The sequence below is a fragment of the Malurus melanocephalus genome, unplaced genomic scaffold (genome assembly GCF_030028575.1).
Source record: "Malurus melanocephalus ecotype Western Australia unplaced genomic scaffold, MMel_1.1 scaffold_141, whole genome shotgun sequence".
NCBI classification, from domain to species: Eukaryota; Metazoa; Chordata; class Aves; order Passeriformes; family Maluridae; genus Malurus; species Malurus melanocephalus.
Window position 1 is genome coordinate 64556 of NW_026623373.1, and position 27506 is coordinate 92061.

The 27506-nt window shown below is 36.3% G+C and overlaps 1 protein-coding gene across 1 annotated transcript; it reads left to right on the top strand.

Annotated features, from left to right (window-relative positions):
• Positions 1-6: 6 nt before the first annotated feature.
• On the top strand, positions 7-19868 carry NBN (nibrin). Its single transcript, XM_057371093.1, has 16 exons — positions 7-165; positions 2367-2500; positions 3603-3748; positions 4480-4639; positions 5052-5155; positions 7535-7652; positions 7927-8117; positions 9152-9252; positions 10882-11017; positions 11451-11714; positions 11980-12433; positions 14283-14354; positions 15591-15746; positions 16870-16983; positions 17980-18029; positions 19673-19868. The coding sequence occupies exons 1-16, from the start codon at positions 135-137 to the stop codon at positions 19701-19703; spliced, it is 2262 nt and encodes a 753-aa protein (XP_057227076.1). The 5' UTR covers positions 7-134; the 3' UTR covers positions 19704-19868.
• The last annotated feature ends 7638 nt before the right edge of the window (positions 19869-27506 follow it).

The window sequence follows — 27506 nt, forward strand, 5'->3', positions numbered from 1 at the left end:
GTCCCTGCTCTTAGCCCGGCCCTGTGCGCGGGATCGCGGCGGGCGGTGTTGGCAGCAGCGTCGGCTCCCGGGGTTTTCTCTCACCGGCCCGGTCTCGTCCCGCCTCGCCCGGGAGTGTCGGGCGGAGCTCCGGAATGTGGAAGCTGGTGCCCGCCTCGGGAAAAGGTGAGAGAGCGCCAGACGCCGCCGCCTCTCCGGTAGGCTGGGCCCGGGTACCGCGGGCTCCCGCCCCGACCGACGCCTGCGCGGGTTCCCGGGGCGGCGTGAGGCTGGAGCCCGCCGGCCCGAGCGGTGCCTTCGGTGCCGGCCTGTTGGCTTCCACAGGGCTCGCTCCAGCCGAGTTTGCGTGTCCGTGCTTCTCGGGCCGAGCTGCCTCGGGCCAGTGGTGATCTTAGTCCTYGTTGCTCTGGGCCCTCGTCCACGGCGAAACCTCCGTTTTTTCCTGAATCACTGCAGACCCCAGCGACTGTTAAATCTAATAGAGCTTATTTTCGAACCTCTGTCGAATGTCTTAGGGTGGTGCAGGTTACAGAGTCCTGCTTTGAAATTCCTGGAGTGAGCTCTGAGGCAGCCGTCAACCTCAGGTGTCTCGTAGAAACGATGTTTAACTATTGTATTGATGTTTCAAGGACCAAAGTGTTGAATTTCATGGTGTTTCTTGAATGCTGAGTTTTGAAACTAAATCGTCCTTGTACTTTGCTTCACGTTTCCTTGTCCACAGGAGCTTTAKTAATAGGTATCGCAAAATACGTACATTTCTTCCTAAATGTTTATAAGGAACAGACCTAACACAACAGCGTGTCTCTATTTAACTGGGAGGAAACTTTGAATGTTTGATTTATTTCCTAGTGGCAACAGCCCCTAATCTKTTGAAATAGTTAAACTGACTTAGCTCTTACTGCCCAGAGAGCTGTTGAGTGAATCAAAACACTCGTCATTCTGTTCAGAATAACTGTTTCTGTACAGTTTGTATTTGGAAAGTTGTTTGCCCAGGGTTGATAACTAAAATTTAATCTTTATTTGCTCCTTTGCATCAAGAAACAYTTCTGGTTCTGTTGACCAGTGGTAGCACACCTTTGAGGTGGAGTCAGCTACCATGCTACTCCCCCACTCCCTTACCCTCTCCCTTTATGAGCAGATATGACTGTGCATTTTTCTTTGTTTTATTACCTAGGCTGTGCAAATGGGTGGGTAACAGTCAGTCATTACCTTTCCCATCAGCCAGTCTCTGTGCTCAACACAGATAAATCAAGTATCTTTTATCTCAGCATAATCCCCTGCAGCTGAAGATGGTCTGATGCTCTCAGGCTGCTCAGGCCATTTCTGAACTCCATCGACAGTGCTGAATTTGAAATGAGGACTCCTGATCTTTCTGGTACACCTCATTTCATTGCAGTCAGCCAGTGTTGGTGTGTGTGGTGGAGCCACTATGGAGCCTCTGTCTGCTGCCCAGAAGTGATCTGTGAATGCCCAATATCACCTCATTTCAGGCTCTGTGTTATCCACTTCATTTGAACTCCTAATTGTCAGACAGCTAATTTTCTCAGCTACCCCTTTTCTCATATTTCTTGAACAAACTACTCCTCTTCCCCCAAAACACATGCCCAGAACTGGCTGCCTTGCTCYKGGTGAGGGCACAGCAATTCCTGGRTTTAGATACCACAAGGAGTCAAGCCATTCACTGGGAAGCCACTGTGGGGTCTAAGTGACAAATACAAAGCATAAACTGAAGCATAAGCATTGGTCAGAGGCTGAWCTTGCTAAGTTTGATTTACACTGCAGATCTCCTTATGTGCATTAGGTGGACATTCTTCTCTGAATCTTGTAATCAGTTATGTGAATTAGGTGTATAACCTCAAAAAATAACGTACTTTTTTTAAAGTGTTTTAGAAAACCCACCTTATATTGTGATTTTTTTTTCTTCTAGATGTTACACTTAATCTTCAAGAAAATAYTGGTAAAAGTATATTTTCCTTCAGAAAAGTGTGCTACCACTTTTGAAACTGCTTTATCATAAAATGTGTAGTTTTATAATGGACAGAGCAAGGGAACAAGAAAGAGGTTTTGTCTATAAAGTAAATGCATAATTCTAAGCAGCSTGATMAGAATCACARAAYTCAGTCACAGAATATTCTGAGTTGRAAGGGAYCCACAAGRRTCATTGAGTCCAGCTCTGTAGTGAATGGCTCATACRGGGATCAARCCTACAACCTTGGCATTAYTAACATCATGCTCTGACAATAAATGATGCATGGCAAAGCTGAGACTCAGATGTGCTACAAACTTCTCAATGTCTCTCCTGAGTGCTTCAGATATTTTGGTGGTTTTTGTAAATTTATGTTTTTCTGTCTCTTGTTTATTTTCAGGAGAACCATATAGGCTTTTAAGTGGTATAGARTATGTTGTTGGACGCAAAAACTGCACAATTTTAATTCAGGATGATCAGTCCATCAGTCGAAATCACGCAGTTCTGACTGTAGATCAGCCTGAAAYAAGCTCTGTAAGTAGCTGGCATTTTACTGCATTATCAATACACTCTGGGGGTAATTCAGTCTGCCATGACCATGCATACTCTTGTTTTGCTCTCACCAGTTTTATGCTTAGAGTAGAACCCTTGATCACCAGTCTTTTTTTTTCTTGATTTTTTTTATTAGGTTTGTTTGCCATTGTTGAGGAATTTGGTGGCATACTTTTAGTGGTCCAAGCCTCCTTTTATCCCAGAACAAAGAGTCACTAGGAGTTTGTATTAAAATAATCATAGCAAGAAATTTAAAGATTTAAGTTTCATTATGTGTACAAACTTTAGGTCTGGGAAGTCCTTCAGTTGTTTTACTGCAGTTGTTTTACTTAGTTTCTGTATCATTTCACATCATTAATCCTGTATTTGCTTTGGGCACAGAAAAGAAAAATGTACCAAGGAGAATTAGCAATCAGCAATTTACTGTCACTAAGTGTTGTAACATTCATAAATGTTTTGAAGCCAGTTGGCAGAAATTTCATTTATGTAACCTTATGTAATSTTGAAAATAAAATATATAAAATGTATTTCTCCTTTTAATGCTGCAAATACTGAGTGAGTCCAGCAGAGAGCGATGAATATGGTGAGGGGRCTGGAGCACCTTAGTTGTGAGGAAAGACTGAGGGATCTGTGCCTGTTCAGCCTCAAGAAGAGACAACTGAAAGGGGACCTCATCAGTGTCTATCAGTATCTGAAGGGAGGGTGTCAGCAGGATGTTTCCAAGCTCTTCTCGKTGGTGCCAAATAAGGGGACAAGAGACAGTGACAGAAACTGGAGCACTGGAAGTTCCCCATGAATATGAGGAAGAACTTTACTGTGAGGGTGACTCAGCACGGGAAGAGATAGCCCAGAGAGGTTGTGGAGTCTGTATCGCTTTCTCTTATTTCTTCACAATGAAAAGCAGAAGATGAATAATTATACATATCAAGCCTCATTGTCCAAAGTCTTTATTTAAGATGGTATTTTGTGGGCTGCTTCTTATTTATCCATTGCTTTGATTCACAATGACAGCCACGTTTCTGATAAAGCTATCTCATTCTGATAAACTATAATGTTTAATAAACCTACTTATGTTTATTTTCAGAGCCAGTCTCTCTCAGTCCCTGTATTAACAGTAAGAGATACATCCAAGTATGGTACCTTTGTTAATGGAGCAAAACTCAATGGTKCTTCAAAATCTTTGCAGTCTGGTGACAGAATCAACTTTGGAGTCTTTGAGAGCAAGTTTAGGTAAGTGTTCTGATTATAAAAAAAACAGGTAAAAAAAATCAGTGTTTGAGAAGAGTATTTTAGCATGTCATATAACTTTGGAAGTGATACTGCAATGATGAATCTCTACAAAAAAACATGATACAGGAATCATACCATGAGACTAGATACGTCATGACTGTTGTACTAGGAAATCTACAAAGTAGAAAGAAATTTAAATAATTTAAAAATGAAATAATGGAATTTTATATGTTTTGGATTTGATATGGGAGATCTAAAATTAGGTATAAAGGCTTATGGTCAAGGATAATGGCAGTGATAGGAGAATGTTACTTCAAATTGCATTCCATGACACTTGTATATTKTAAGTACTAATCTGTTGGTGAACTGTCCTGTTGAGCATCCTTTTGCTTTTGGAGACACACACTTAAATTTCTTTTGATATTCCCAGACCTGGCACTGTTCTTGAAGCACTAATTGTAAGTGATGTCTGTGAAAGACCCACAAGTCCATAGAAAGGTTTCAGACATCAGATCAAATTGTCATTAGTTTTTCTGAATGAAAAATAGTATTTACTTTCTTTGGGAARTTTTAAAGCAGGAAGATTTTACTTTATCTAGGTAACAGTATGTGTCTTTTTTTTTTTCCTTCAGATTTCCCTGCGATACAAATGTCATAGTTAAGTCAGCCCTGTTCATTGTAATGATTGGTTGAATTAAGTTAAGTAATTCTCTTTCACTTGTTTTTTGCAGAGTGGAGTATGAACCTTTGGTTGTCTGCTCCTCRTGTTTGGATGTAGCTCAGAAAACCGCTTTAAATCAAGCCATCCAGAAGCTTGGGGGTCTTGCAGTGAATGAATGGACAAAAGACTGTACCCACCTTGTAATGGTATCAGTAAAAGTTACTGTTAAGGTATGTTGAGCTTTTGCCTGTTGATAGCATTGCTTTGCAGTTTTCCCACAAATGCCAATTAAATTCTAGCCTTGTTCAAGATTTTTCTCTACAAAATCGTAGTCAGTTCTTCTTTTTCCAAGTTTAGAAGATGTGTATGTCAACAGGAAGCTGAAGGGARAGAAAACAAAAAAAGCCAGTTTTGGAGACTCAGTGAGTTTCATCAGTTGCCTTCTATATTTTCATAACTTTAGTCAAGACACCAAATAAAAACTAGGCTGGTAGAAGCAAAACGATCCCAGACGCAAAAATCAGAAGCATTGTTTCTGTGACATTTTCCACATCTTAGATCTTAAAAAGGTATCCTCATTTAAGCTGTATTCTAGCTGAACTTTTTTTCATGCAGTAAATCGGTATTTTTTTGACTTTTCAGACTATATGTGCTTTGATTTGTGCTCGACCAATTATAAAACCAGAGTTTTTTTCTGAATTAATCAGAGCTATTCAATCCAGGCAGCAATTGCCAAATCATGAAAGGTAAGTTGCCAGATCATGTTCACTGTGTTGCAGAATGAAATTTATTGGAGTTAGATTATCAAATAACTATACTGTCTGATAATTTTTGACATAATATGTGCTTCACTGTAATTTTATTTGTGGAATAACACTTAATAAGATGAATATTTTAATGTTCCCGCAATTTTCATATTCTCATCCTAGAGTTATAAAATGAGCTCTTGGAATTGGCTGTATGCTTAGAGATGTTACTGTCTCTAAAAAGGAACTTAGTTTGCTGGTATTTAAATGTTGCTTCAGACACTTCTGGGAATTGATATGTAAAAACGAAATTATACTTTTATAAAAGAAATTGCATCAAGTTTATTTTGTTATGTAGGCATATTTTCCCAATGTGCAGTTAGTTACTGAGTTTACTGTAAACTTTGGTCAGAACAGAGTTAGCCTGACCATTGAATTTCCTGTAATAGCAGAGGTTTTTAGTTATCTGTTAAGAGATGAAGTGAGACTAACGTGCATTGGCCTTCAGTAAATGAGAATAAAATATTCATTGTTCTCATGGTTGAATTAACTTCAGAAGGGAATTCTTAATTTGGAATAAGTGCAGAACACTGCAGAAGAGCTTCTCTGGTTATTTTCTCAATGTGAGAAAGTGTGAAATAATCCAAATATTGTATGTGACAATTTCATCTGAGCCCGTATTACTGTTCATTTTACCTTGAACAGGAAGATAGTTGTGTTTTGTCTGGGGATTGTGATTCTTGGTTTTTTATTGTATGAATTGTATTGTATGTATTGTATGTACATGATTTAAGTAGGTGAGAAATTTCCTTTATGTATATACATTCATATAAATATGCATGTATGTTAGGAAATGTTTAGTTTTCCTAAATCCTTAGAAAACAATGCAGAAGTTTAAGTAGAAGGGAAAATTACAATTCATTCAGATTCTCCCTTTCTTCTGAAACTGAAGAACAAATGAGCTTTAAGCCACTCACACATGAGTAATTTGACATATTACATAACCCCTGCCAATGTAAAGCAGCATCTAGAAACTAAGAAGTATTTCCTACCAATTGCTCCAGATTGGCATCTGTATTGTTCTACCAAGGTACTGTCATGTTCTGTGAAGTATGTTTTACTACATTCAATTATAGCTCATTGCGAATGCTTCTCCAGTTTTGTTTCTGTTTCCATAGGTGTGCACCAGAAGTTTGCTTAGCATCTGCCCAGCCTTAGTCTTCAAACTATTCTACCAGTGGCTGGCACCATCCCCACATCTGTACCCAAAAAGCTGTTTATGTATATAGTTTGCTGATCACAGAACTACTKCTCTTTATTCTGACTGCTATTTATACATCCTTCTCATGCTACTATGCAGGAAACAAAAGATGCTGAAATACACCAACAGAATTCAGTTTTAACAGAAAGATTGGCAGATTCTAAGCAAGAAACACATTCCATGAAATTCTGAAATATTGAAGTTTCTGAAAAAATTGAGCATCTGTAAACACAAAAACRTTCCTCAAACACTGTGAGCATTCAYAARTTTCAAGCTGAACACAAGAATTAGTACATAAACTTTATACCATCTCCTTTCTGACATGTGCCTCGCCTTGCTCTGTCTGAACTTCTATAGTAGTGAATATMGAGGCTCAAGATCCTGTAAATATCCTGAAATTATCAGTTAGATAATTAGTTAGATGTRTGCCCTAATTTTAGACGCTTTTCATGCTGTGAGCATGCCATCATTAACTGGAACTGACATCACAGGCTGTGACAAAATTTAGAGCTTCAAGGTAGAGTTTTATTTTTGCCTCATATGTATCGCAGTGAAACTCCCGTTCACTTTGCCTGTATTGGACAAAACAACAGAGAATCTGCAGGGTGAATCTCTTCAGTTCTCTATCTCACTAGCAAGAAAAGTGTACTTGTCTGCTGTCACAGGCTGTTCTGGAGTGTGGTGGTACACAATTTCTTGACACAGTATAAGAGAATGAGGGGTGGCTGTCCCACGTGGAAGGTAGAGGAAGCAAGATGACTTACTTTGTGTGGAGTTTTACTATTTAGAGTAAGTGCAGAATGGTCTTGCAATCTTATTTGTCAGTTTTGTTAGTAAGAATGTGGATGGGTTGGTAAGAATGTGGATGTAAGAATGTGGTTAAATGCATTCCGAAAAGTGTTGTTTTYGTAGTTACTGAAGTAGAAAGTCTTGGTCTTATCTTTGATGTTGAGAAATTCGGGGCTCTGTTTCTTCTTGACAATCTCTTGAAAATTATTTTTGTAAGTAGTTTTAACAGAAATGCAGTATTTTAACTTCAGAACTTTAGTCTAAGACAGAAAGGATTATAAGTCAGTACCGATAAGTGAATCTGAATCTTTCATTTTCTGTTCTTGCAGCTTTTATCCTCCAGTTGATGAGCCTTCCATTGGCACTGAAAAACTGGATTTATCTGAGCATCATGAAAGGGAAAAAATATTCAGTGGAAAAACTTTTGTATTTCTAACTGCCAAGCAGGTAATCAGGCCTTGCATTGCAAAAATATTGCAGGGGTAACTAAGCACAAATTAGTTCTCTCTGAAATCRCACTCATTTGGGTTCATCAGGGAAGAAAGATTTCTGTGGATTTATCCTACAGTACAGTGGCCTAAGCAAGATAAAATATAGAGAAGAAACAGAACACAATATATCTGCAGTAGTGCATCAGTGAKAAGCACTACAGTGATAGTTCTGTGTTCTGATACCTCTAAACTGACTAAGATTTTTGTTTTTATTTGCATTCTCTTTTTAGCACAAGAAGCTGAGTCCAGCAGTCGTTCTTGGAGGAGGGGAGGTAAAGTTGATGACAGAAGGAAGAAAAGAAATGCCTTTACTACTTTCTCCTGAAGTTTGTGTAGTTGATGCAGATTTGACAAACTCTCAGCTCTCAGGATCTGACTCAATGAGAAACTGGACTGATTCCATTCTGACTGTCTTGGAAAGGTGCAGTGTTGTTCTCTTGTACAGCAGTAGGGTAATTTCAAAACTTCTGCAGAGACTTGGTCRTGGTGTTTGCATACATATTTAAGGTTGCTTATAAAGAGGTTGTTTTTCTTTGTTCTGAGTATTTAACAGAGTAACTAAAACTTCTAAAGCAGGAATGAAAGAACATGGCAGTTCCATGAGGATTTGGTGGAGTATCTGTTTTCCTTTTATTATTTTTTTGTAGAACTCAGTTCCACAAAAATTCATTGTTATGAAGCTGCTTTAGTATTACAGACAGCAAGTTGTTTTTCTTCTACTATTTAAAAGAAATTAAAATTAATATAAAGAGTGCAAAATAGATAATTTATGATATTTTATTAAATATATGTATTCCATCAAAAAGAGATGACATGGCACCTTGAGGTCATGTAGTTCATTGTTGTGTAATTATTTGTATACAGTGTTTTAGAGGAACGGCTTCTATTTAATGAAAATTAGTTCTTGTTTTGATGGTAGGTTTTGTTTGAGAGGAAGACTGCATATATTATAGATGTTGGGATTATTATTAAGACATTTTATTAAAGCAAWTAAAATCTTAATCCTTAACACATAAATCTAGTTCCCCTAAATTTTCCTGCTAGGTAGAGAAGACAGTACTCAATCTCTTCTCATGGCTGTTGTACAGAAGAAAGGAGATGTGTGTCCCTGATTTGTAAGATGTGGTCAGATCTTTCAAGTCTCTTCACACATTTTTGCATCAGAGGTAGAGCATAATTAATTAAATGCCCCAAAATCAGGAAAGGAGAGGTGTATTGGCCAATTTACTGGAGGTAGGCAGTGGCTACAGCATCAGGAAAAATAGGAATTCATGTGTATAGGACATGGCTATAATGAAGGATAATTGTACTGACTTCTGTATTGGGAGAAACTGTAGTGTGGGCTTCTGGTTTTTTGGAAGAGGAATGGAACATTTTGTATGTTGCCATGCCTGTGCCCATTTGTCTTTGAATCTGTACTGAAAAACTTCTTATTTTAAATTTGTATATTAACAGCAAGAATCTTAGGGCTATTCCAGAGGCAGAAATTGGATTGGCAGTTATCTTCATGTCTACGGAAAAATACTGCAACCCTCAAAAGCAGCCTGCTTCCAGAGGTAATTGGAAGAAGGGTGGTAGTAACTTAAGMAGCCTCAAAGAGGCAGTATTTCTTTTTATGTAGAGACATCTATTACTGGTGTTCAAGTTGGTTTGTTTTGCAAGACCCCTAAAAAGGAGTGACACCCTATGAAAAATGTATGTGACTTCAAGGAGGTAATTGGTTTTTAATGGTCTCACAGTAAAGGGGAATGAAAATTATATGACTCTTAGATGTAAATAAAAAAGTAGATCTAAAAGTAGCCTAAAATGCAGACATAGAACAGTGACCTTGAAAGGAAAGATACTTTTAAAATATCTTCTGAAGTTTGTATTTTTAGTGATCACTGAATTCATATGTGTGTGGTAGTTTGAATTCCATGCTACTCTTGTCTTTTCATAAAAGACTGGGCTCATAGGAAAGTAAAAGATAGATGTCAGAAACCATGAGAATAAGAATGGAATTAATTTAAGGCTTGTTTTTTTTTCCTTTGCACAAAGTGGAATTTGCTTTAGGAAAATACAATCACCTTTCACACTGTTCAAAACTAAAACTAATCTTTCTGTTAGAAGTTAAAGTAATGAGACGTGATTGCCACATTTGCTGAAGTAGTAGTTTGGGGGTGGATGTTCAGAGTCTTGACTTGAAGCTTGTATTTGCTAATGCATTAGTAATGCAAGTCTTTGAGAGACTAAAAGAATTAGACAAACAAATCATTTTGTTTTCATGCCTATTCAYGTTATTCTATATTTTGTTGCTATAMAATYTTCAGAATTRTATTTTGTAGTTTCTGTTTCATTCTACAAAATGTATCAGGTAGAAAATCCTACCATTATTTAAAAAATCAAAGAGAAATTTATGGGCTTTGTCTTTACATGTAGGAACATTACTTACAAAAATKTTTGAATAGAGAAAGGCATACATGCAGTACTGGCAGAGCTCTGAAAAATATTTTAGTTGACTGATATTCTTGTATGAATAACTTGTGTGTCATCTATTTTCTGTCCTGTTAGTTTAGAAAATACCACAATATTAATTCTCAGATTAAGTTTTAAGATTCTGGCCTTGCAGACTGAATGACTCAGAAATGCTGATTCTTGTTTCCAGTCTGAATGATTTCAATGGATAAAAGTTAACTTGTCTGAAATTKTGTAGACAGACCATATATCAGACTTTCAAAGGAAGCTGTGCTTACAATTGAAAAAGTTGCATCCCAGATACAATAATCACATTAGAGATCATCATAAAGAAGTAAATATAAGGAATTTTGTGGTCTGACAGTTTGCATAAACTATACATTGTGTGATATGTGTTTTATTTTTTGCATAAAATATATACCACATGATATATTAAGTACATTATGTATATACTGATACGTTATTTCCCATTGTGCTTAATTTTTATTTAATTGGAGTTCCATTTCCTTATCAGTGGAATATTTAACTAAATCTGAATTTCAGAATATATTCCTTAATAACGACTTACTTCAGTTTTTTAAAAATTAATAAATCTGCTTTTTTAAAAATTAAAATTGTTTTAAGATCATTTTACAAAGATCTCACCTGATCTGGTGTTATGTGACACCATGTGCCAGGAAATACAGATTTGATGTGAACCTTCTAATTCTTCTCTCATGCTGATTTTGCAGCTGTATCTGAAAGTTCTCCTGCATCAGCTGTTGGAGGCCGAGCCATTTCCCGGAGTCTGGCTGTGGATGAAACCATAATGCCAACTGCTGCAGATAGCAGCACGTTGTATATAGCTGATACAGAAAGGCACACATGGTAAAGTATTCATGGACATTTCTAAGCTAATACTTGCAAATAAAGCAATCTTTTGTGGCAGAGGAACTGTATCATTGCCATAGGCAAAGATATACAGTGTTAGAAATRGCATTTGCTAAATTGCTGTCACTTGTCTGTAGTGAGATAATTCCTGCTTTTGAGTGATAGATTACAGAAACCATCCTATAGGGCTTAGATTACTCTTTCAGATGCAAGTGTAGACACTGCATATCTGTCTTGATGTCTGAACAATTACAAATTTTCAAGCCATTTCTCAAATATAAAAACATATTGATCATAGCATATCCTATGGTTTGTTTTTAGCACATTGTTTATTCAACGTACAGGTACAGCTTTTTAAAATGTGGTATTCTTGGTGTATCTCAGGTAACTTCCTGTGTGTCATCTAATGCTTTTTTTCTCTTTAATCTAGTATGGAGATAGAGCATACTTCCCAGATGCACAGACAAGGGAAAATGGCTTCCCTGGATACAACTGCTGTAAAGAAAAGCACAAGCACACGTGACAGTGTAAATGCAGGGACATCAGTACCTGGAGAGAACAGAACATCYGCCTTAGGTCAAAGAAGTCAGCCTGTGTCACCATCTAAACTTTCAGAAGCTGGCAAACCTCGTGAGAATGCTTCATGTCACCAGTCGAACTCAATTACAAATTACTTTCATGTAGCTAGAAAGAGGTATGTTGAAATGTTCTTGATATTACTTCCCTTATTGGTATGTTGGTACTGTTTCTGAAAAATTTTAACTCAACAATGTACTTTTAATTAAACCTGCTTAAATTTTTAGATCAAATTCCTAGAATGGAAAGCTTTTTCTCAAGGGTACTTTAAATTTCGCAATGCAGTTCCTAAAACCCCAGAAACTGTTAAATTATGGGTACAGCTAATCATACTCAAAAATTCTCTTATAATTTCTTTCTTTTGTAATTTGTTTGTGGCTAAGGGAAAGAGCTGAAGAAGAAGAAACATCTGTACCCAAACTAGCAAAATTGGAGGAAAGGTCGCCTTTTACCAAGTGTGCTGAATCCACAGCTTCATCAGTCTGCAACAGTGAAGCAAAACAGCATCAAAAGAAAAATAACCCAAATTTTGCAGTAGAAGACATGGATATAAAGCTTATAAGGGAAGGTGTCAAGCTAACAAGTGATAGAACAGATGCTAAAACCACTTCTAGTGAAAATCATGCACCGAAAAAGAGAAAGGAATTAGATGATTTATCTGAAGATACAGAAGCACTAGAAATTGTGTTTGGAAGCGGAGACATAGACTGGGAAGATCAAATAGCAGATCATGACCAGAAAGCTCAAGGAAGCACACGAAAAGCTCAATGTTTGGAAGCCAAAAGAAGAAGGATTCATGAAGTAAATGTAAATCAGAGAGAGGAGAATAAAGTATTGGTAAGTTTTACATTCTTTTCACTTGCCTAAACCTGAAATTTGCAATTCTGTTACAAGGATGCAGTTAGCTCCTTTTAGGAGGAGGCTGCCTGCGTGCAGAAAGTGGCTTTGTAAAATTCGTTTGCTTAAATCTCGTACATCAATTTTTAGTTCAAAATGATTCATCTGTTACATGGGAACATTGCCCTTTTACACCTACCTAAATGGTTTTTTATTCTTCTGGGCATTTTTTTCTTTGGGAATTGAAAACTGCTTGTGTTGTGGAAGTTTCTTCTTTTTTTACTTTATATACTGGAAGTAAAACAGCATCCCTGGTCCTCTTCTGCTGAATACCACAGTGGTGTCCAACATCTTTTAAGTTAGAATCTTTTGATACCATGTGAAAGATTATTAAAATTCCTCTATGAGAAATTTTAAAACAAAACTAACAAAAACAACAGCAAAGCCAAAACACAGCTTGTGTTTTTGTGATTATTTTTCTCTTTTTATTTTTGACACTAAGGAAATTTTCTAAGACATATGAAGAAAATGGTACACCTTGAGTTAACAGTGGTCACTTTGCTGAAACAAAAGAAAAGCAGATTTGTCAAGGAAAACAATGTTGAGAGGTCTAGACTATTAACAATACAATAGGAATAAGAGAACAAGTTAATTTTTTGTTTCTTTAAAATACATATATTAAAGCTTACTATCCAGTCCATGTACAGTCTAGGCAGTGTTTAAGTGTTTGAAAGTTTGAATGCATGATTAACTGGAATTTGCAAGATTCCGTGGACCACATAAGCATGCCCAGATAATTACTAATTCTTAGGTCAGACCAGCTTGATGCTTTGTTGATACTTTAGTGGAGCTTGCTTCTGGCAAAGTGTGAWCTTTAATTTCATTATGATGCTCTTTTTTTATGTGTGTTACTAGCAGGCAAACTGTAAAAGCCAAGTCGTATAATTTAGAGAATTTTGTTTYTTGCTTTTTATACTATCAAGGAGTGGGTACTTTATTTGGTCTGACCATACTGAGTGAGAGACTAAATTGGTGCTTGGAATTGTCTATTTAATTTTTTTGTGGCTTGGAAAGTTTTTCTAGTCTAACTTCATGTCAGGATTCTGAAGGAGAAAAAAAAACCTTACTGCAACAAAACTGGTACTTTAGCAGATACACATTGAAATATTTTTGCTCAAAAGAAGTCTTCTAATAGTTTAATAATGACCTACTTTATTGATGTAAAATATATTTCCAGTGGACTAGGAAGGAGATTTCATGATGAAGCTCCACAGGCAAATTTGATAACTATTTTCTGTAAGTACACCTTGTGTATCTGGCAAGATGAAGAATGTGAGTAATTGACTCAAAACCTACAGGATGCATAAAGCTGATTTGGTGTTTTATCAACCATTGAAAATAATTTATGTAATACAAATCTTGTTTTATACAATAGGATATAATCAACCTGCAGAATACTTTCTTGTCCTAGTAATGAAATGTCCTTTCTGCACACATGTACACTTCAAATATCAAATTGAAAATGCATCTTTTTGTGTTCAAAAGCTTTTTACAGAACCTGTCAGTACTTTGAAGATTGTACAGATGGACAAAACTTCCTAGTGTATAAGAAAGAAAGAAAAAACTAGCGAGCAAATAATAATGATTTTTTTTAATAAAAAAAACCTCCAACAATTGTTACAGTGTGCATAAAACCATAAAAAAATTTAAAGTATAGGCAGTTACTCTTCTAAATATTTATATTGATTTGAATATGTTTATTCTACCATAAAGAGCAGAAAACAATTTAATGTAATTGAGTTTCCATTTCATTTTAGTTTTATGTTTAAAATAATTTTTAATCCAACAGGAGGAAGAGGAACTTGGATCAGTCCTACCTTCAGAAATTAAAAGTAACATCAAGCAAGAGTTGCCAGTCTTGGTAAGGAGCCAGCTAATTGTTAAGTTTGAACAGCAGACTTTAAGAAGCATTACTAAAACACATCAAAACTTTGCTTTTAGGAACATAGTATTTTTGGATCCTATTTCAGGGTAAAGGAGGTTTGGAAGATAGTACTCCTTAATTTACATAATCATATGTAAATTTCAGTAGTGCAGTCCATCACATAGACTGTGAAGAAAATGGCACCTGTAGTTCATCTGTGTGCTTCTGTAATGGTATTTGGGTGGATACTTAAGGTGACTGAAACTACAAATAATTATGTTAAGCCTTCACTGTGGTTAATACTTGTACTGATGTTTTTCTTAGATTACTACTTAGAGATCTGCCAAGGATGTAATCTTGTCTGCTCTAAGGTGATCAGAACTATAATGGAAGAGATGGACCATTGGGAAAATAAATATAATATACAGTGACTGCCAGTAGATAGAWAACTTGTAGGTGAGCTGAAGGAAGAAAGGAGGGGAGAATTCCTTGGAGTGGCAGTGAGGCAGAGGAAAAGGAGACTAGGCTGAGTGAAACTGAAATTAAAAAATTCTGAAGCTATAGTGTGTAGCCAGTCAACAAAGGGCAGAATAGTCTTTTCACCTACAGGCAAAAAACAGCCCAAGAAGAGGGAATCCTGAGCAGGTGTACTAAAGTGCAGGGTCAACTCAGACTTAAAGGACTTTAGTCCTTTGCTATGTATGTTTGCTCTATGTATTTAGTTACACTTTGCTATGAAGCAACTGTACTGCATCTGGGCTGGGGCTGTCCTTGAATGTAGTTTAATGTTAATTCTTGTCCTGCACCCAGACTTCCTTTTGAATCCACACAGATGTAGCCCCAGGCAAGTGTGCATGCAAACTTGCTGGCATGTAAGCATTCTCATATACAAGAAAAATTTGTTTCATTGGTCAAAATCAGCCTACAGCCCTTGAGTTGGCTGAAAATCTGTAGGCTAGAATTGAGCTGAAGCTGTTTAACTTTGTCTTCCTTTGAGTATTTAAATACATACTTAAATACAGGAGAAACAAGTTTACTYTATTCCTGGTATGTAAGGAGGTTGAGAAGTTCATACATCTTCTTAGCCCCTAGCACTGCTGCTGCTTCCCCTCACTGTTTTGTAATCCTAATTTTGCTCAGCTCATGATAATTTCTCTACAGTTTATACTGTTAGATATGCTGTATGTCTGTTCACACACGTGAATGCTGCTGCTTTTTTTTTTCCCACATAAGAACCACAGCGACCTGCAAGATGACTCCAGCAATCTTCCTAGCAAGCTTCTGTTGACAGAGTTTAGRTCGCTGGTTGTCAGCCATCCCAGACAGAATAGTCGTGTTACTGGAAATACCAGCTATGGGGGAAAGAAAAACTTCAAAATGTTCAAAAAGGTTAGTGTATATTTTAAATGGTCACAAGATGGCACTATTTAAAAATATTAAAAAGCGTTGCCTTCAGWTTGTAGAAACACATAACTAAAGATTTTTAATAAATTGATAATGACTAAAGAAAGAAACAATTTAAATACCATATTATACTGTGAACAGATATTTCTTTAATTGACTGAAGAAKTACCAGGCTGAYAAAGGCTTRCCTCGTGCTAGATTATTTAGATACTTCTACTGTCTTTTCTAACCTGTTACTTGGAATAAGTAGTTAAAGGATGGTCACCATAGGTTCTGGTTGTATCTCCAAAAGCTAGCAATTCCACTTCTCCAAAGACATATATATGCAACATAGACTGATTCAGAATCTTCCATTTTAAYTAACAAATCTTGGATTTCTGTRTAGAACTAAMTCTATATTATACAAAAGTAAGGTGMTKGCTTGCTTGGGTCCTGAAGAWCATTTCAGAATGWTTCTTGTGTTCATTGTAAAAGTACCACTTCAGCTTRTATTAAAAATAACAATTAAAATCGTATGAGATGACTAGAAATGCATTTCAATAAAATACTGTGTTTGGAATGTGATCATGTAATACAACCTCCTGGGAGTATGCTCTCATTTTTAAATAATGTTTTAATTTTCTGATAATATTTTCCACCGTTTTSTAACAGATGCAGACAAYAAAATATAAACTGATTTTTWTMWMWATWTTTTTAACTCCATTTAATGCACTATAAAATTTATTTAGTATATTTAACTTATCAGATGTACTTTTGTTAATTTCTTTTGGTAAAAGGAAGGAGTGCAGATGCTTGTGCAGTCTGAYAATAAAATATAAAYTGATTTTTATCAATTTTTATTTTGAACTCMRTTTAMTGGACTATAAAATTTATTTAGCATRTTTAACTTAACAGATTTACTTTTGTTTGTTTCTTTTGGTAAAAGGAGGGAGTTAACAGCTTTCTGTAAATATCTTTTGAACATCAATCACTTTTAAATATGATTTTTGAATGTTATTCAAAGAAAGCCTGATTTTGTGATATCTGCATAGACTTTCTGAATTTGTTAAAATAGATCTTTTACTTGMACTGTGCTTGCTTGCAGTTTTAARTATTTATTGTCCAACAGGTTGCTTACCCAGGGGCAGGACAGCTACCACACATTATTGGAGGATCAGATTTGATTGCTCACCATGCTAAAAAGAATTCAGAGCTAGAAGAGTGGTTAAGGCAAGAAATGGAGGTAAGAAGTTATTTTTTGAAGATGATCAAATAAAAATTTGACTCGTCTAAGTGGTCATACCAACCTGTGATCATTACTAAAATACTTTAGGATTTTATTTCTTAAATAAAATCTCAGYCAGTTAGTTATCCACACATACTCGTGGGAATGTGTAGAGTAGCGAAGTTACTGAAAGTCAGAGGTCAGTGGTAACACTCATCTTTTTCTGATTATTTGAATTCATTTTGCATGTAACACTCATATAATCAGAAATATTTATATAAAGCAAAATCAATAACCTAAAAGGGAACAATCTTTTCTTTTGATAAGTAAAATAAGCACTTGTGACTTGTAAAAATGTCACAGTAAGCTAGAAAGAATTTCTATGTGGTTAACTGTGTTCAAATRGTTCTACAGTACAGTTGATATTCTACTCTTGAACAGAAAGAAATGAGTAAAATTCTSTTGGAGTATAATGAAGAGATGTAGTAAATCTAATATTTTTTCTATTGTGCAAATCTTCACCTTTTTTTATAAAAATCCTAAAAAATGTTTTATCATGGCAATTCTCCAGCACTTTCATTTTCCARCAGTTTCCTTAAAAATACTTGCTGATGAATCATATTATTTCCACAGCCTGATTGAGATCCAGTTGCATCAACACTTCTTATCTCATTTTTTTTCAAACCCTGAGTATAGATAATGCCAATTCRAATTCCTTTTATACATGAATAATCAGATACAATTTTCTGTATTTCTATAACGGTGCTTAAAAACCAGAAAAACATTCCTGACCAAAACTGACGTCTTTCACAAACTATTCCATTTCATTAGTTGGTAGCAGTAGCTAAATTTGAGTAGTGAAATAACTTATTTAATGTGAATATGCACTAAATGGATATTTTAAAAAACTTACTTCTTTGGGAAAAACTGTGTTATTGCTGTACTATCTTTTTTCTAGATTGYTCATTTGTATTATGCTTAACAATCAAATATTAAATAAACTTAATCTCTYAGGTGCAGAACGAACGTGCAAGAGAAGAATCACTTGCTGACGATCTCTTTAGGTAAGAGTTTTATGTTTGTATTTAGAAAAATGTGTATTTTTTGCATCACTCTTTTTTGGACAAATTTTTATTTTGAAAAGGCTACTTTGACTATTCTTTTCAAAATATCTTGTATTCCCGTGGATAGAATGTAGTCAAGCAATTGATTCAACAATTTCTCTGGAAAGCAAACACCATCCAGGCTTCATTTAACATGGAAAATGGGGGGAGGTGAGGTGGAGGAGATAACATGAAAAGATGTTCATGTCTGTCTGTGTCAGCATCTCTGTAGCCAGTCCCAGACAGGGTTGAAGCTGCTGTTGTTTAATATGAGTTTTCTGTCACGTATTATCCCCTACTCCTATCAGCTTATCTCTCCACTTCTCCCCTGCTCCCTCTTCCATAGAATTTGCTGACTAGGACATATTTAAGCGTTAGAACAAATGTGTTAAAGTGCTATAACACTAAAATCAAATAAATGTTTTGAGAGTTCATATAGGGACCCCATTTTGTATAGCAAAAGATTTGTTACATTCTATGTTTTTTTTTATGCTAATAAACAAGTGACCAGTATTTGACTTCTCACCTGTCATGGAATTTGACTAATATTAAAAATTATGCATTTAAGTAGAAAAATGTATATGGTGAAGACGGATGTTTTTTTTCCAAATCATTATCAAACAAACAGGATACTACATACCAATAAATTTAAGAGCCATTCAGATAATCTTATTGCATTAGCCATAATGCAATGTTAATTGCATCGCTTGCTCTGGTAATTTCTTTCAAAGTGTATGCATTTTATTTTTGGAGTCTTGAGTTGTGTAGTAATTACAGTGCTTAAGGCCTGAATTGTATAGCAACAGCAGTGACTTCTAGTACCTTTCTAGCTATGTGGTGATATAATTTGGCTCACAAGTTGTCWCATTTTTCTGTCTAAGCAAAAGGTCTTGGTGAATGAGAGCAGAATTATTGGAAGTAAAACTGCCTGATCATTCAGTGTGTCCATAAATTATTCATGCATGAATACAAAACACATCAGAATTTCCAAGAAGTGATAGGATTTTGGGAGATGAAGCACAGATGGAGAAGGCCGAGGGATAGCAGTGTCAAGTAGAGTCAAACTCTTAAGTGTATTTTAGTAAGTCAGGTAACTATTTAGTAGATCCAGAAAGTAGCTCTAAATTTCTAACAGTCAATAAGAAACTGTATAAATGGGAAGGTAGGGCAAGGATCTGCTTTATGTAGGAGKAGAAAACAGTATGTGGACAAATGAACATTGACGTACAGGATGTACAGGATCCCTTTCCCTCCCTCCTGTTTTGGTTTTTTTGGTGTCCTTTTCCAGTAAGGAACTTAGTGTTGGGACATTAAAGGCTTGAGAAGCTTGTTTGTGCATCAGATTTAAAGGTTGTAAGTAGTTAGGAAATCTGAAAATTTTATTAAAGSTTATATCTGGTTCATATGTAGGTTCTAACTTCAGTCAAATTGTAGTAACTGTAATTAATTGTAGGAGTGTAGTCAGGGAAAGGACTGAACACTGGCCATTCCCTTGTTACGAATATATAATAAAGCCATTTACATCATACTGTGTATCTAGATCTGTAAGAACTTTGAATATCATTATTTTAYTTATTTGTGACAAATTTTATTTTTTGTTGCAGATACGATCCTAATGTGAAAAGAAGAAGATAAATTGTGACCTGGATTTACACTGTTTCTCTAGCAAAACTTGCTTTCTGTTCCTTAGTTTTCTTGGTTACAGTGTCTATGATGTTCCTATATATGACCATTTGAAATATCTGTTGTTTTAAGACATGTTTTCTAGGTCTTGTTTTTATTAAAGAAAAAGAAAAGTTTCTTTCCCTGCTTGGTTCTTACAATTGCACATTTTCAAAACATTTCCATTATTCACTTCAGAGTAATGCTCAGTAAAACACTGTAGGTATTTAGGATTTCATTTTAGGCTATTTCTAATGTTTGGTTATCAGTACTATTTTGGGGGGGAAAAAAAGGAAGTTAGCATTTGGCTATTTTTTCTCTTTTTCAGAAAGGCTTTGTTAATTAGGTATTTTCAAGGGTATTATCTTAAGAATTGAAAGTCTGTTGAGAGAGGCTGAGATGCAACTAGTATTTGATCATGATATGATATGATACGGTTGATCTGATATGATTGATAATGAACCACTTCTCTGTTGTTCATTATGTAGAGATTATGCTATTGTTACTATTACGGAAGATCTTGGAATTGAAAACAACAGCTTCTTTTTCTCTTGCTTAAACACATTTTTATTTACACCTTTAAGTCAGTGTGGTTGAATATTCATTTGTTAAAACCTACTTCCTAGCCAAAGTCCTAAAAAGCTGTTGTACTCCTTTTTGGGTTTTTTAATGATTTGACCCATTTCTTTCTCTCGTGCCTTTTACTTTTTGCAGTCACTGTGTAAAGAATATGGCCTTCAAAATAGTTCAGTTAACAGGGAAAGCTATGAAACAACTGTGTATTTGTGGATTAGGAGAGTTCATCTTAATGATCTGAGAACTTGCAATTTGTGAGATTCCCCTGAAAGCACAGAGAGAAAAACTTCCCAGACTTTGTGCTCAGACATGTGAAGCCATCACACACAGATAAAAGATGGACAATAGCTCTATTGCATCCTATTTCAAGAGGGAGGATCTCCTTCCTCATATGAGGAAGTAGTTTGGTTGATGCAATTGAATGACAGAAACAAAATTACTTTGTCTGTCAAGAGCTCTGAGCATACAAGCAAGACGAGCTGACTTTGAAGCCGCTTCATTGGATCTGAAGATCTGTGTACATCAAGATAGCAGATGTGCTGAAGTCAGTGTGGCTGCAAAATACAGAAAATATTTGGTATTCCTCAGCCAGTGTTTGCTCAGGTTGCTCTTGGCATCTTCTTGCTGGTCAGCAATGTCCAGAACGATACACAGAATGCAACCRATTACCACAAGAGCTGTGAGAGGGTTTTGGTATCACAACTTGCATCTGGGTACATCAAAACTTCTCCAATACCTTTTAAAATACTGTTCCTAAGTTAAAATTCTTACTGGAGGGGATGTAGTGACTCTTGCACCCTCAGTTGAGTTTTTCTACAATTAGTGTGAGAATTTCCTGGTTTTCTGGCTRAAGACCTACTGGTCCAACAGAGCTCTTGTGGTCTGCTGAGGTTTTTGATTGTTTTTACTAAATTCAAGCAAATAGCTTAAATAGCAGAGTATCAATGGACAAGATTGTTCAGAAATGTTTACAGTTGTAAAAATTTGAGGTGAAACAACAAAATGTGAAATGTATAGGGACCTACAAATAAGTAAAGGCTAACTCCTTTGCTGCTCAGTCTGCAATCTGCTAAGGCCTCAAGCAACCCTGATGGTATAGCTGAGAGCACTTCTGTTCACATTTTATGATTTAGGGCTCAGGATTTGTCCTGTTTCCCAGACAGCTGAATTTATCAGCTCTGATACTTGTAAAAAATTTATTTAGTGTTTAAGAATTGTGGGTCCCTTTCAGCTGAGAAAATTCTGATTCCAATGTTATAGAGTGCCTAGTAGGTGATATAATTTGGTTTGTAATCCGGTTTCAGCTGCTCTCCAGTTGACGAAAAACCTGCACATTAATGCACCTGAGCTTTTGCAATTTAAATAGGAAGTTATACTTTCATTAAAAAGCTTGGACATACAAACCCCTTAGCCATGGCTTGAAWTGCAACTCCAAGTAACAAGTCCTATTCATACTTCTGAAGTTTTCCTTCCATTTATTTTTGTCAGGATTTTCAGATCAAGACATTAGAGGAAACATGCTTGTTGGCTTACTGGTTTGGCCTTCTATTACTGAAATTTGAGGTAGATGATAAAGGATATGATTACATGATCCAAGTCTTGGGTGCCTGAACATCCAATAAATTATGTCAGTATGTGCCTTTTCGCTGGAGCTCCTGCATTAACTTCACATTTCCTCYGTTATATAACACTGTTGTAGGCTAACCCCAGTARGCAGCTAAGCCCYCTGCACCCATTCACATTCTYCTCCAGCAGGATGGGAGAATCAGAGAATCAGAACAGAGGGAAAGCTCMTGTGTTGAGRCATTTTTATAGGTAATGCAAAAGCTGTGAGGACAAGGAAGGGCAATCAACTTTGCACTCTGCAGTTCAGAAATTTTGCTGCGTGCTCCATTTTCAGTAAGGAGCTTGTGCTCTGTGGTTTCAACAGTCAGTTCAGTTGCTGGGAGAACTTGTGTGGTGCTGATTTTCTTCAGAAGGTTAAAAAAAGTTCATTAAATCAGAGATCRTATCTAAGGTTTCTTTCATCTGCCACAACCATGATCTGCAAGTATACCTACCTTTTTGACGCCATTATGCTCTTMATCTTAAAAATACTTCTAAGCAGAAACTTATCTTTAGATCTTGTTTCTTGCATTTTTGTGTAATGCAGTTTGAGGGTTTGGGATGCTTTTTTTTTTGTAACATCTGTACACACTGCTTACAGGAAGGAGATGCACACAATATATAAACTAAATATACTTTTTTATTAGCAAGGCTCTTAATATACAGTCTTGCATTCAGCAGTTTAGCTGATGAAMACAGTTTAAAGCAGATTGAATGCCTCTATATACTACTAAACTGTGAAGAGGTCCTATATCCCTGCAGGAATAACATGCTTAATTTTCAGTTGAACTCACACCAGTTTCAGCTTCCCATTTTCCACATCAGCTGGGGAAACCACAGGTTTTGTTTTTTTTTTTTTTTTTTTTTTGGAAAACTACCAAGATATTCTCACTGTTGAAGTGTGATGTCTATTTCTGTCCATTCACATATGTGAGTCTGTCCTTCTTTCTCCTACCCTTACTCCCCATCTTCTCCCAAAACGGTGGGGATTGTGTGTCAGGGCTGGCCTCTCCTGGGTCACTGCACCAGTTTCTATATGCAAAGCGTTTGCAGTTMCAATTCCTCCATCCAGTCACCTCCCCATCAACATGCTCTAAAATGCCAAGTCCTCTTCATTGCCTTTATTCCTGATGTGTGATAAGCTCTATTCCACATAYTAATTTCTGAGACAGTACCTGAAACTTCTACTGTAGACCTACCTCTAACCTCCTCCCCCTTCTTGCTCCAGTCCATGTTATACAAATCATTTCTCAGTCCATATTTTTTCCTGTTTGCACCTTCTTCTCTTGCTCTTTTCTTGAATCAATCCTCAGTCACATTTGGCCACATCTGGTTTGAGTCACARATTCACACTGATTTTTGTTTGATTTCCAAATTCTAATTGTATTCTGGTTGTTTTGGTATCTCAGAATTCAAGCCAAATGTGGCAAAAATGAACCCTCTTCATTACCATTATTCCTTCCTCTTCGTCTTGCAATCTTTGCTCTCCATCACTACATGCCAGTACGGTTACAAAAATGCTACACAATACCAGATATCCCTGACTAGCAACTCTCCCTGCMACTTGCTTTAGCGCTCTGCCTGTACTGCTCTGCCATGGCAGCTTTTACTGCTGGAATCTGTCAGTCACTGGCGTCAGCACCAGATCCACCATTCAGTTCTGAACACTGCAGCTCTCTGAATGGCTTTTCCTCCACAGTTTTATCTTTCATTTGACTTGAGTTCTGTACTTCTCAAAATCAAAATAACTGACTTCTACATGACACTATTTTAATTTTTCACCTTCAGTCTATAATTAGTTTTCACACATTAAGATACAAGCCTGGCATGCAAACCTCAGGAGTGTTTATCACCTAATCAAAGCCAAGGTTTTACTCACAAGTTGCTTACAGGAAAATGTTCTGTACATGTTTACATTGCTCATCTTAGAAAAAAAAGTATGACCCAAGCTTACTCTAGTAAAAGATTAAAACAGGCACTGCCACACACAAAGAAATTACATTTGCAAAGAAGTATCTCCACATCCAGGTGCATTGTGTGTGAACAAACACGTAGGGAGATGAATATAGTTCTTTATCTCATTTCAAACTGGAATTCCAGCATGGAACCAGCATACCAGGTCTAACAGAGAGAGTAATGGGCAAGGTCAGAGTATTGACTCAGTAAATTGTGCCAGGGAGATCCTTGAACAATAGCTCTCTGTTCATACAGAAGCTGCTCCTAGGAAACTGATGATAAAAAGTATTTATACATCTAGTTAAAAAAACAACTTAAAAAATGCCAGGATTCTGTAGTATTTTGTGATACATAGCAAACCTAGTTGTTAATTTTCTTTATGCTGGCATGTAAGTCTACAGAGRGTGCCTAGGGACATGAAGCTGAATTTTAGTTTATTAAAGCATCCACTGTAGGCTGGTACTTACATTGCCAGTGATCTCAGAGTAAAGAGACGGAGGAGGAAAGTGGAAATTAGAGTGAGTTAGTCTCCAGAACAAGTTGTTTCCTGGTTTTGATGACTACTGATTACCACTAGGTTTTAAGAGTTGGTTTATTRTGCCCTGAAAGTACAAAATTATTAGTTAGAAAATGAGCTAACRTGCAGACAGGTATAATGTGAACTCAAGTTCAAGGTTCGCTTGAGCTGAAATGTTCTAGTGTCTACAAAGACAAAACCATTCYTAAAACAGTGTTTAGCTTCACTACAGCTATTAAATAATACTAGAAATGCTTTTTTTTCCCTGCCTATCCTTGTTCCTTACATCAAATTCATCCTGCATCACACAATTCTCTGTGTAATTCAAGCTTCAAAAATTAACTAAACTGAAACTCTCAGTGTCCTGTATTCCCAAAAAATCCGCTGTTTCAACAAAAGAGCTATCTATCATTCAGCATCCTCACTTCAGTTTGTAACCCTAATGTTACCAAAGCCTTTCTTTTTCTGTCAAAGATGCTTCAATTTCCATTTTTTCTGCCAAGTAGAATTAACTTTTAATGGTTATTTCAAAGAGAGCAAAACTTTTCTCTCAGGTTGGGCAGTGGAAAATGGGGGAAATATTTGTACAAAAAGCTCTCACATCTGTTGAATGTTCCCATTGAATGTTCCTGTCTAACCTTAAAATAGGAATCCAAGATTATGACAGAACATCGTTATTGTAAGCTTCTAATGCATTATTTAAATTAACATGTAACAGTATAAAACTTTTKGCATTTTTGGTTCCATAATTTACTCAAAATTAAATCATTACTATATGGATGATAATAAAACTGCCTTTAAGGCATATGTGTGCTACCTCTTACTGTTAAAAAATTTTTGGGAGCATTGTACAGCCCAGATCCTGCTMTTACATGAAGATACCTGCTTGCTTTTCAGAAGTAGAAAACATAGCAGAGCAACGAAGCCTCATCTCTTGGCACACCACGTTGCTGATCCAGTCCTACAGCTTATTCAGCAAACACAATTGCTCGTACACGTCACATTCAGTGTTCTCGAGTTAACAGCCAGTAACAAATACACAGCAGTGTGTTGGGTGAACAGCTCTGGGGCAGAGCTCTCCTCTCAGACCCAGATCTCAAGCCAAGAGGATGGGCCACTCCCAGCCTATTGACACTGCAGCACTTCAGCACCTGTACGTGTGCACTTCATATTGTAACGTTGCTTCTTCTTCTCATTCACTGGTCATCACTTGTCAGCAGTGAAGACTCACTACARGTTTGCAAATTTTACTCCCTTTCATTCTATTTCAAGAGCATTCGGACTTTTCTTTCAAGTAGTCAGGCCAGGCCTGTTTCAAAGCTGAGRGTTTAGTTTGATTTCCTCCAGCTTTGAGTAAATACCCTGGATTTCTGTCTCTAGCCTTCTTTTCAGTTTTTCAGCTTTCAGTGAGGGGAAGAATCCATAGCCACCTCCTACAAAATTAGTATTTTTCATTATGAAAACATCATTCCATGATAAAAGTGATTTWAAAAAAGTTGAGTATACCCACCAGGCCAGAAGTAAAGTACAAGAATAACCCAACAATTCCCTAAGTGCTGAGGACTAGGGACCTGGAGCTGTGGGATGCACTTCGGTGTCCCTGTCTCAGTGTATAACTACTGTTTCTGGAACCCGTATCTGCTTCATGCAGTACCTGGCAAGCCCAGGCTGCTAGTCCAAGACAAAACCCTTTCCTGACAATCTAGTGGTGTTGTCACCACTCTCTCTTGATTACTTGCAGAAAAGATTCCTGCTTTTACTCACTTGGATGAAACTTAGGCTTACTTCTTTGTGGAGAAAGTTTTAAGCGCAATTCAATCAGAAGAGGCACTGGAAAGGAGGCAGATTTTAGGGAAAATCTACCAGGAGAAATCCTACTCCCAGYTCAGCATGTGGATACTACTTAAAATACTCTTAGCAATAATTTAACTAGGAGACACATTCATGGCGTTCAGAACCAAATCCAAATGTAAAATGTTTTTCCACTAGCCTATTAGAAAACACACAGCATGGGTTACCACAGCTTTACAAATTCTGCAAATCCAAATTAAGTTACTTTGGCTAAAAATTATGTTCTTCCTGTCTGTATTTTATAATAATTCTTAAATAGTAAGTATCCTTTTAAAATCCACAATGTTTAAAAGTTTATSCTTCTCAATGAAAGAGCTGAAATTTCCCTCCTGAAAATTATYATATTACACAGGAAATTCAAAATTTCTTTTTTAATCTGAGAAACAAGGTGTTTCCCCAAAAGACAACTATTCAGTGCCAACATCTAATTCACAATAAATGGTAAAACCATTATAAGGCAAAGCCTTTATTTTTCTATCACCTAGTTCCTCAAAATACTGAAGAGGAGAGAAACAGAAATTTCTCTCAAAATCAGAAAAGTGAAAATTAAAAAGTCCAGCTACAACTTCAAATCTAGCAATTCCTAGAAGACACAAGATGATCTTTAGGCAAAGCTTTGGTTGAAAAAAGTATTTTTATACTTGCCTAATAAACATGACCACTGAGATTTCCCTGCCCAGGTAGGGGGTCTCACATGCAACTTTTTATCTCAAAAATACTGGCAAGATTGATGAAGAAAATAAAAAAAAAGCAGTTAAACCTCAAACTGTTGTAAACTTACAGTGAAAGATACTTGTGGAATAATAGGTAAAAGATCTCTGCTACAAATTTTCACTACAACACACACAGCTTGTGAGCAGCTTCAGCAGCTGAAGCTAGAAATGGGGCTATTTGAAGGTTTTTCTCCCTTTTTGTAAAATAGCTAGCACGTAAATATTTTTTTTTCTGGCATTTTAAATATCTCATGACAAATGAAAAAGCAGTAGCATGTCGTATRTTGTATTTGGACATTTATATTGATAGAAAACTGAAGGAATTTAACCACATATAAACATAACTGCAATATATAACACAACTGCAATAAAGTTCTATAATCAAGTATTTAGCACGTATTATAAAATTAATAGGTATCACAGGTTTAGATTTGGTTTCAATATACACAGTTTCCGCCAGAAAAGGCAAATTGTAGAATCTCAATTAAAATATGAAAAAAATAAGCCTACACTTTAGCAGAATTAACCAGCTCAAGATCTGTATAAAAAAGTATCTTA